Source organism: Synchiropus splendidus, chromosome 15 (assembly GCF_027744825.2).
Source record: "Synchiropus splendidus isolate RoL2022-P1 chromosome 15, RoL_Sspl_1.0, whole genome shotgun sequence".
In the NCBI taxonomy this organism is placed as follows: Eukaryota; Metazoa; Chordata; class Actinopteri; order Syngnathiformes; family Callionymidae; genus Synchiropus; species Synchiropus splendidus.
The window spans coordinates 14,856,134-14,867,090 of NC_071348.1; the positions used below are offsets into that span (position 1 = coordinate 14,856,134).

Sequence of the window (10,957 nt, forward strand, 5' to 3'; positions counted from 1 at the left end):
CGGACCACCACAAGTTCCAACAAACGGGCAGTTTCGCTTGTAAATATAGCAGTACTCCAGGAACCAACCTACAGATGCTGGAGCACTATCACCATGTATGACTTAAAATCGACACTTACAGCCGCAACAATCCACGGTTAACCAGAATTTTTTTCGACCAGCGACCGGATATTTAGGCGTAAATAAGTCTCGTAGTAGCTAGATATATTTAATCGAAATCATCGAGTCATCATATCGGTCGTATTCAGCAAGAAATAATTGGGGATTTACGATGTTTTAAAGGAGGGACGGAACAAATCGTGATTATAGAATGGCCGGAAGTGACACTTTTTGATTGAAACAATGAAGCACTTATACATAGCAAAACAATCTACCCCGGTGGAGGTGCAATCCAGTTCACCAACACCGAGAGCTTTACAAAGGTAGAAATCAATTGGAAGTCTTTATGTTGAATATCGAATCACTTTGGCGCATTTGTCGCGTCTGTTTATTTCTGTGGCAAACCCAAACGAGTGGGTGTCGAAAGTGCTGCCACTCATAATAAGATACAGCATTTGATGTGAAAGACTCCCGATGTCAGGTTTGGGCTGTTACCATGAAGTGGCTGTTGATGTTTTTTCTCGCTATCTTGCATTGCTAACCCCTCATTTGAGGGCGGTTTACATTTCCTAGCGTAACGTCGCCGTGACCCGAATAACGATGCGTTTGCAACACGATCAAAAGTCATCTTGTTTCCTTCTGTAGACAACGCAAATTCTGTTGGGGGGGTTTTGTTGGTAAAATCGTTCCGTTCAACTGAAGACGCGGCGATCAGTACGTGTATTTAACGCTAGATGGCAGAGAACTCCCATTTTGAGGGGGGATTAACGTGGTGGTTCTATCCTCCACCGCAATCGGCATTTCATCTCTTCAACAATGAACAAACAAGGAGATGGCATTCAAAGGCAAAGCGGTGGAGTCGAAGGTAACATGACAAATATGATCGTTCGTTGATGTCATTTGTTTTCATCAACTGTGCTCCATCGACGAGGGTTTAATATGATAACCTGACTTACACGGGAACGGGAGCCTATTATTTTGTGGGTGCCCTTACTCACGTTAGCAATTACCTAACACCGCTACATTTCTCCACGGCAACGAGACAAAGACATCGATTTAAGTATTCATAATAATGATAATTGTGCGACGGCGCATGGTAATCAGTAGTCGTGGGTGTCTTCTGTTGGTTCGGGATTTCACATTAAGCGCATCTCGACTGTGTATTCATGCCTCTCCCCTGGTTTTATGCTTTTATTTTGAAAAGCACCGAGGTGTAGCGCGCACTTCCTTCCGCAGGATTCTTGTCAACTCAAGTGTCTTTAATTCCGTTTGTGGAGAGTTTTCCCCATTTCACCTTTTATTTTGTGTCAGATGGCTATTGATGGCAAAACAGTCACAGTGAGACAAACAAATATATGGCAGTCTACTTACCTATATACAACAACAAGGGTTGGGATGCAACTGCGTTTGTACTTCAGATCTTGTCATTTCACTTCGGCACTTGTTTGGTTTTACCAGCGAGTGGGTTGTCAACTCTACCTTGGTACAGGACTTACCCTCCAGTTAGGTCTGCTTGCCCACTAGGGCAGGTGGTGGAAAATAAATGGTGTGACAACCAGAGATCTCAGTGTGCAAAGCCCCCTCCTGTTTTCTTAAGTTCTAATGCAACTGAATCCATTTTTACGAGCTACTACTAAGCTTGTGACGCTAACATAACGTTCGTGAAATTCACCATCCAAAAGTGAGTTACCACTTTTTCGACGTGGATTTCCAAACACTAGTTTGTTTTTAGAAGCTGACGTGAATTATTATGCAATACATCAGTAATGTTTCTCCTGTCCCTGTAGACAGTGCTGCTTAATCTGCTGCTGTGCCTTCTCATCTTCTACTGTCTCTTCTACATGATTGGCAGTGTTTGTTTTGGCGCTTTCAGGTAAGAATAATGTCAGTTGTCAGTCATTGTCACAGTTTTGTCTGAAAAAGATTCATTTTTATTTGGGAAAAGTCTTCTATAAAGAGATTTATTTGGGGCTACTGTTTGGAGTCAAAATTAAATTTCTATTCAGTAATTTATAATAACAACTATGGGAAAGGAAAGACAAGTTGTCAGTTGTGCAGATTTTGAAAAGGCTGAAAACTGAAAACTCATATGAACTGTAATCCTTTTAAGCCTCGACCTCTCTTCTCTCTTAGCTTCTTAATGATCATGCACTTTCTAAAATGGTGTGTAAAATCCTCTTCCAGGTTGGACAGGTTTGATGGACTGATTCCTTTTGACTTTAAGACCAAACTTGTTGATTCCAACTCCAAATATTTAGGTGAGCAGAGTTGATACTACGATCCCAATGACCTTGCAGTGTTCATCAACTTACATTAACAAGTCATAACATTCAGAATCCTTATTTCTGTATTTCCCTTGTTCTGCTTTCTTCTTTCTTTCTGTATTCTCCTCCCTGACCTCAATATGCATGACCTCGTGATGAATCTTGTTCTCCTCACAGTGAACCTCCTGTCTTTGGAGCTCACCTTCTTCTTCAGCGGTCTATTGTTTGCTGCAGTAGTGAAGAAGCAGGTCTGGGACTACGCCATCACAGTCACCCTTATTCATGTGCTCATCACCAGCGTTGGTAAGCTAGAAACAGACTTAATAACAAACTGTATTCTTTTTTTCAACTGATCTGTTTTCTCTTTGCAGTGATGTTTGAGTTTCCCATGGAGTGGCAGTGGTGGCTGGCTATAGGTGAGGAAGCCTCTATTCTGAAAAAAAAAAAAACATGGCTTCTTTTTATATTAACAATGTTGTTTTCTCCTAGGTAGTGGCTTGTTTCTGATGATCTGCAACGGTCAGCTAATCGCCTATTTCACCTGTCAGAGTGGCCATAACTACGCCTCATTCAGTATTTACTAGCAAAAATCAGCCATGTGTGTCAAGCAAAAAAGGAAGTTCTCCAAATGTATCTTGAGAATCCCCCGTGGTCACGCTCATTCTCTTCTTGCCACTGATTTTCTGTTGAAGTCCTTGGAGAATCGCCACACGTGTCACTTCACCTCTATTGGAGCTATCAAGTGGCAAAGTTTTCGGTTGATGAGGGAAACAAAAACAAATGATCGGTAAAAAACAGTGATCTCACGTTGATGCACCTTATCTTCATGTCAGCACTTCATACTGCCTCCTGATTTGTTTTATTGTGTAAGTGTCACAAAGGCTTACAAGGTGTGACTGTAAATGAAGTGGAACTTGAATGTCGGAAATGGGATATTAACTATTTAACACATTTATTTTGTTACATTTTGTGCACATTAAAATATTTTGCATCTTGTCTTGCGCACCCGTCACTTTAACAGAGTCACAAACTTGAAATTTCTGTTGTTAGGTAAGTAAAAAAACGTTTTATAAAATAAATATATTTTTGAATTCTGGAATTCTGACTAAGACATCTTGGCTGCCATGTGATCCTCTGGGTTCATGTAAGAGAATCCAGGGAAGGCTTGACTGAGTGCACTGGTCCACTGTTGGTCAACTACAGAGGGAGGAACAGGTTGCAGGGTGAACTCAGGGTCGATGTAGCTGACATCACACGGACCGGTCTGAAAAGATACATTCAAATATTTCAAAGAAAACAAGACTTGATTGATATCTGAGATAGTACGTACCACGGACGGAACAAATGGTGGCTTTACTTTTCTGGCCAGAAGGTCATCCCAGTTCATGTATGCAAAGAAAGAATGCTCTTGCAGTTCCACCTGGAATACAGTTAATGATAAATATAGAACTCTATTTTGATGTTGTTATGACTCTTTGTACTTACAACATCACAGGTTTTCCCCAAGCGCTTGGATACATTTCTTTCAAGCAAGCCCTCTAGCAGTGATTTAGAAGCCTCAGATAGCTCACAATGCATGTGTAGCGGCGCATAGAGAATATTCTCCAACATCTGTGCTTTGCTGGGACTGTAAAATGGAGGCTGAAGGAAGAAAACAGCAAATAAATCTTCAGGTAACTTGGACAGATTAGGACAAATTATGACAATTTTTGTTCTTCCTTTCTACAGTTTCTTTAGCAAGCTTTTGTTGATGTTAGTTGAACTGTAAGTCATGAAACAAATTCTGAATGATATTTAAGGGTGCTAAGTATTTATTGTCTGCTACAATCGTATGCTTAATTCTCTCCTGTAACTCCAGAGGTGTGTGCCACTGTTCAATCCGCTCTTCGTTCAGCATATCCTCCCATCTCAACACCATTGCATCAAAAATGTTGTTGGGCTACTCACCAGTCCGCACAGCATCTCGAACAGCACTGTGCCCAATCCCCACCAGTCTACTGCTGGAGTGTATGTGTGACCCAACAGGACTTCCGGAGCAAGATACTCTGGAGTCCCGCAGAATGTGCGCATCGTTCCTCCAACAGCCACGCCCTCTTTACAGAGTCCAAAATCTGTGAGCATCACATGACCTTCGCTGTCCAACAAGATGTTCTCAGGCTTAAGGTCTCTACAAAAACAGACGTTAAACACATGCCCAATTAGGTACTTCAGAGGTTTAACCCTTCTCACATTAATCGCTTCAAATGTGATATGGCACTGAAGAACAGTACTGTTTTCAGGAGCCACATGTTCTATGCTGAGCCCTGTTATGAATACATATATGCCTAGGAATTTCCTCATCAATAATAACTAGGATCAGGCTCAGGGTTTAAACGAAATGTACTGCATTAATTTGTGTCTCCACAGTTCAGTGAAGCACAGATATATGCAGAAATTAAAAGTGGACTGGATTGTTAGAGAAATAAAACTACCTTGACAGAATGGAGCTTTAAGAATTCACTCATAGCAGGGGATTTTTTGTCATTTCAAATGGAGAAGGGCTGACGAACAGAATAAAACGACCCGACTCTAAAACAGCATTGCTGATGTCTATGAACTGATCAACAATTTTAGCACTTGATAGAATCTGAATCTCTTTTAGTAAGCCGTAGAAAGTAGGCGAGTCAGACACCAGATAAGGAAAGAAAGTGAAGTCAGCATGGAAAGGCATGTCCAAGTCTTTACTTTCTTGGCACCCTTCAGCTTTGGAAATGTCACTTTACTGTTTTATATGTTCATAATAGAGTTACACTAATGTTTTTAGGGACCCTTTTTATAATGTAGATCAAGGTTGACGATTAATCTTTCTTTCTTTAATTCAAATCTTGGTTAATGGAAGGAATGTATTCAAGCATTACACAACTATGCATATACTTTTGAGGTATTTTTCAGGACAACTGGGCACGTTTACCTGTAGACGATGTTCAGCGAGTGTAGGTAGCCCAATGCTAGTGTCACTTCTGCAGCATAGAAAGCAGCTCTGGGTTCAGAAAATGTACCTTCTCTCTGAATGTGATAGAAAAGCTAAAAACAAAATATTTTAACACAATGCACACACCCGAGGTATGGACTAAATATTTATTTATATTTTCTTGGTGACTCACCTCTCCACCATTTACGAAGTCCAACACGAAGTAGAGGGCATGAGGTGTCTGGAAAGAGAAATGGAGTCCCACCAAAAAGGGATGTTGCAGTCCTTTAAGCAGGACACTCCTCTCTACCATCACATTTTTCTGCTGCAGCAAAAAAGAAGCACGGGTGAATGGGTCACTTAAACAGATAGAAAACATTATCAGAGCATTCTTTACCTCCTTCTTCTGGATTATGATCTGTTTCTGCAACACCTTCACAGCATAATATCGTTCCTCTTTTCTGTGTCTTGCCAGTAGAACCTGTAAATTCCCAAGGTAGCATATGTTACAATTACAGACCTTCAAGCTTAAGTTAGAAAATATACCAAAAATGTACCTTTCCAAAACTTCCCCTGCCAATAATTTTGAGGTAATCAAAGTCTGATGGTTTCATTCTGTTCAATATACAAAAGGCAAACTTAACAGTCAACATTTGTCACAATCAGTTGTCCTGTGATTCCACCAAAAGGTGTTAATCAAATTATTGGCACTACTTATTTCTGACATGCTCTAAATTTCTCTATAAATAACGGCAACAATTTACAACAATGAATTTAAGACCACTTTTAGGAGAAATTAAACAAGCAAATTTTGAAAAGCAATATTGCCATTTCTAGACCTTTTCGGTGATATACACATAACTAAAATGTTAAAAAATAACCCCCAAAAAAAGTAACCTGTTTGACAAGACAATAGAATACTTAGGAGGATAAAAGGATTTCCACATTTTTCCCCAGCTACACCAAGTGTAAACTTATCTGACCCTCTAACTGTTGGTGATAAATCTCTGCCTCTGGTTGAAAGTACTCACTGTGAGGTGTCAGGGGTCAGTGCGCTCTAGTTTGAAGAGGACACAGAGACAGACGGGGGTCAGGAGATCAGATTCAGTTTCATCATCTGTCAACTCTGAGTTCTTCTTACCACAGATCCTTCCTCTTTCTGCTTTGTGGCCCCGTGCTGGCTATGGGGGCGCAGGATCCACTTGGTGTCCAGACTTGAAGAGGTCAAACACACAACATCTCAGTTTTATGGGACTCAAATAAAAATATATTGGAACTTACATCTGGCAAAGCTGCTGACTGGATGCCAGTTTATGTAAGAAATCTCTGAAGCCAACTTTCTTTCCCTTGAGCAGAGCTGTAAATCACAAGTGGTCCGTTATGTAAGAAAACTAAATAAGTAAATGGTGTAGTAGTATTAAATCAAAATGTCAATAAAACATCTGGTCAACTACTTCAACATCCAGGTGGTTAATAATGAAAATATAAACAAAAAAAGATGAGTTAAGTTACATATGTCACCTGAAAAGAACGTTAAGAGTCCTCTCATTTTGGAGTAAGTCATCGTTGGTCTCTGAGTCGCAGTCATCTGTGCTGGCTGGAGAAGGGTTCAGTTGAGTAAAGGAAGGAGCAGCAGTCTGTCGAGCGACCACGGACCGTATTGAAGACAGCCTGACGTCACCGAGTGATGCCCGCTGTGTTGCGTTTAAAGACCCTCGTAATTTCTATAACCACATTCCAAAGTGTAAAATGTATATACAGAAAACCACGGACGACAGTGCTGATTGATACTAGACTTTTTTAGAGACTCATAAAAACACAATTTGAGGAGACGCTCCCTTTTTGTATGGCCTTTGCGAAGAATGGAAGTTTAGAGATTGGTCTGAAGTTATTCACATTAGTGCCAGGGTTTCTTCAAGAGATGTCGGATCATTGCCTGTTTAAAGGCTAATAGGAATGAACATTTAGAGAGTAACTGAATAACAATTGACAAACTACAGGGCACGGCAACATCCAAAATCTCTATCAAGAGGTGTGTGGGACGGTTGGTTGAGTTTAGTAGGCGTCATGAGAGACTGTCCGAATCTAAGTCAGTGTAGTAGTTTGGAAGGTAAATAAAGACTAGAATAGAATTGTGAATAGCACAATTCTATGCTATTCACATAGCATAGAATTGTGCTATGTGAATACTTAACATAGCACAATTCTGCTATGTTAAGTATTCACAATCAATTAACTATGAACCATACAAATGCAGCAAGGATTAGAATATTACGCAGGGAGAAATCAGGTCATGGAATCTATATTGTGTGAGTGACTGCATGGCAGGTTTCCAACACATTTACACTGGCTTTCCAACACGCAGTTGTCTGTGTCTCATGATGACTGCTACACGCTTGAGAAGCCACTGCGCGTTTCCTCAGGGTTCAGACCTAGTTATATGATGTGATAATAGTCAAGACCACAGCCATTTAACACAGCTTTCCGGCGTAAACATCCCTCGCTGACCTATTGCATAAGGTCATATTTCATTGAAGGACATTATATAATAGGCTCGAGGGCTATTTGGCACACCACGGAGGTCAATAAAATACTCCGAGAGGGGACACTATGAAACCATCACCAAACAAACATCAAATACACTTAACACCAAGCGGATACACATACCACATGCTGGACAGGTTCCCAAATATCAGAATCCTGTCACAGTTCCATTTAACACTTGAGTGATCATGTATAACTATGTAAGATATGCAGAAATTATCAGAAGTCTAAAGCATAGAGTAGTATAAAGAGGAATAGGATGTTTGGCAAACACATACAGATTAAATAATGTCACATTTGTTTCAGTGTCCTAATTCTAAATTTGCACTGCAGGTCAGGGTTGGTATAGGGTGACATGGTTGCCAATGCAGAAAACTGATCCAGGAACTGGCACATGGGAGGAGGGGACACCTCTGGTGCTGCCCCCCGAAATAGAACTGGTCTTTGCTAGTTCAAACAAACACTTTGAGTTTGAAACCCTACATCCTATTTCACTGATGGCATGGGAACATGGTCATGGCATGTTCACTCATGTGACAACTCACGCTTCTCATCAGCATTCCTGCATCCCGGAAAGGCCTCCGCCTTCATCCATCTGACTTCTCTGCCATGTCAAGGCAGCTTTCAACATAGGTGTAAAGGTGTTTACAATGATACACAGACATATTTTCCATACGATCTTTATAGGGGTAGTGGAAGAGAGACATAGATAACCATCCAAACAATCCAAATGTTTTGGTACCTGGTCATCTCCTTTAATTAGAGATTAAAGTTAACAATATGAATCTAATGTTCAGTTTTGACACACCAAGAGAGCAGATTCTGCTATCACTTTCAGGGAAACTCCAGAGAACAGTTGTCACACCCAGACTTTTCAAACGCTCTCTACCAAACATTGCATTACAAGTACATGACGACACATGCATTCATTTCAAATGCATATGAACAGTTCACCAATTATATATATATATATATATATATATATATATATATATATATATATATATATATATATATATATATATATATATATATATATATATATATATATATATATATATATATATATATATATATATAATGTGGACACATTGATTAAATAGAACAGTTCCATAAAACCAATATTGAGTATTCTTTCTTTGAGTAATTTTTCTTTAATATGGATTAATATGGACACAGAAGATTGCCACATTCTTTCTAGTGGACATGTGTGTTGTCAAAACTTAAAACTCACAATTGAAGTTATTTATTTATTCATTTTAGAAGAAAGGAAGAATCCTCAGTTTGAATAATGTTGCATATCCATGCAACGTCAATTTATGAATTTGCAAGTTTACTCTTGGATCATAAAATTACTATTGCACAGAAATATCCAATGTCAGAGGAAATGACAAGCAAACAAATAAGGATTGGCATGTGTTCTTGTGGTCTGTCCATAAAACGGCTTTATTTGGGTTTGACAAATTTGAATTAAAGGTTTGGGAAAATATCTATTTGACAAATATTATTCAATTTATATTGCCGTATGGAGTGGATTTATATTTATGTATGGATTGTACTCACAAACACGTTGTTGTACTTCATCCGCCCTGCAGGTGGTGACAGTATACAAGTTGCGCAATTCATTTTCAGCTAAGAACCTGAATCAAAATTCTAATGCAATATGTTAAAATATGTATTCTGAAGCACATAATTTAATTTCAATTCATATTTTGCATATCGTAATTACACAACTACATTATACAAATGCTTATATAATATTTAATCAACCCAACCCTTTCTTTTTTTTTTCTTGCCAAAATTAAAGGTACAGTACTTAAGAAGCCCATGAGAATTTCAAATTATAGCACATGTATCTATGGATGGACAACACAAGCAAACGAAATATACAAGTGAAAACGACATAAGCAAAAAATAAATACATAAAGGAAATCACAAAAAAGCAAGTTAATTTTTGTGCTTTTTGTTTGGTGGAATGTTTAATTGAATTGAAATATTGTTTTGTTTCAAGTCTTTTTTAAAACAAATCCTACCGACAAGTGTATTTACTGGGGAATAGGAAGGTTGAATTTTTCATATTCTTCATATGACAGAAGTAACCCTTTATCATTGAAAAGTTGATCAACCAGATAGATGTTATTATCAAACCAGTTTTGCAGGAACATTGTTTTTCCTTTAAATAAAATATACTTGTTATTTCAAATATAATAATATGTGGAGGAAAATCGTGCTTAAAGATGAGACACCAGGATAAGAAGGCTTGGCGAAAAGCAGACAGTATAACAGGGATTTTATCAATATCGTAATTACAGACAGTAAAGTATTCCAGACCTCTGAGACTAGAAAATAGATGGAGAGGTATGATGTTCCGTACAGATTTTGTATGGAACATCATACTTGTTCCATAGATATTGTGTATTAGCCACCTCATTTTAAATGTGTGATTTAATGTAGTGAAGTGTAAGACATTAAGCCCACCACACTCATAAGGGTTCATGACCACCGACAACCCAACCCTTTCATCAATACATACTAATACAATTAATACGTCATGCAAGCAGATCCTCCTTTCCGTTCGTAGGTTCAGAGTAAATGAGCATCTGCTCCTTAGTTGCACGTACAGTATCCTCTTCATGACCTCATTTACCTTGTTTGGTTGTCTTTCTCAGATTACTTGAATCACCTTCATCTTCACCTGCTTCTGCTGCTTATCCGGAGTTGGGTCGCGGTGGCAGCATTCGGAGCAAGGAAGCCCAAACTTCCCGATCCGCACAAACCTCCTCCAGCTCTTCCCGGGGGATCCCGAGGCGTTCCCAGGCCAGACTGGAGACATAATCTCTCCAGCGAGTCCTGGGTCTTCCCCGGCGTCTCCTCCCGGTAGGACATGCCCGGAACACCTCCCCATGACCGAACTCCTCACCCTATCTCTAAGGGTGCGCCCAGCCACCCTGCGGAGGAAACTCATCTCAGCCGCTTGTATCCGCGATCTCATCCTTTCATAGCTCATGACCATAGATGAGGGTGGGAACGTAGATCGATCGGTAAATCGAGAGCTTCGTCTTGTGACTCAGCTCCCTCTTCACCACGACGGTCCGATACA

General features: G+C 39.6%; 2 protein-coding genes across 4 annotated transcripts; one reads left to right on the top strand and one right to left on the bottom strand.

The window, feature by feature from the left end:
• Window positions 1–555: 555 nt before the first annotated feature.
• Window positions 556–3,359, top strand: LOC128771660 (transmembrane protein 244-like). Of its 2 annotated transcripts, none has more exons than XM_053887225.1 (6): window positions 556–964; window positions 1,887–1,972; window positions 2,284–2,357; window positions 2,541–2,666; window positions 2,735–2,779; window positions 2,853–3,359. In XM_053887225.1, exons 1-6 carry the CDS (start codon window positions 932–934, stop codon window positions 2,945–2,947), a joined length of 459 nt encoding a protein of 152 aa, XP_053743200.1. In that variant the 5' UTR covers window positions 556–931; the 3' UTR covers window positions 2,948–3,359. The 2 variants fall into 2 exon arrangements, with proteins under 2 accessions (XP_053743200.1, XP_053743201.1); XM_053887226.1 differs by lacking the exon at window positions 556–964 and adding an exon at window positions 980–1,780.
• Window positions 1,278–6,963, bottom strand: sgk2b (serum/glucocorticoid regulated kinase 2b). 2 transcript variants are annotated; one of them, XM_053887224.1, is made up of 12 exons: window positions 6,835–6,963; window positions 6,595–6,670; window positions 6,455–6,527; window positions 6,345–6,370; window positions 5,871–5,928; window positions 5,711–5,794; window positions 5,507–5,635; window positions 5,314–5,426; window positions 4,311–4,530; window positions 3,849–4,004; window positions 3,694–3,783; window positions 1,278–3,627 (listed from the first exon to the last, which is right to left on the bottom strand). In XM_053887224.1, the coding sequence occupies exons 1-12, from the start codon at window positions 6,899–6,901 to the stop codon at window positions 3,469–3,471; spliced, it is 1,251 nt and encodes a 416-aa protein (XP_053743199.1). In that variant the 5' UTR covers window positions 6,902–6,963; the 3' UTR covers window positions 1,278–3,468. The 2 variants fall into 2 exon arrangements, with proteins under 2 accessions (XP_053743199.1, XP_053743198.1); XM_053887223.1 differs by having other exon boundaries at window positions 1,280–3,627; window positions 5,507–5,638.
• Window positions 6,964–10,957: the final 3,994 nt, after the last annotated feature.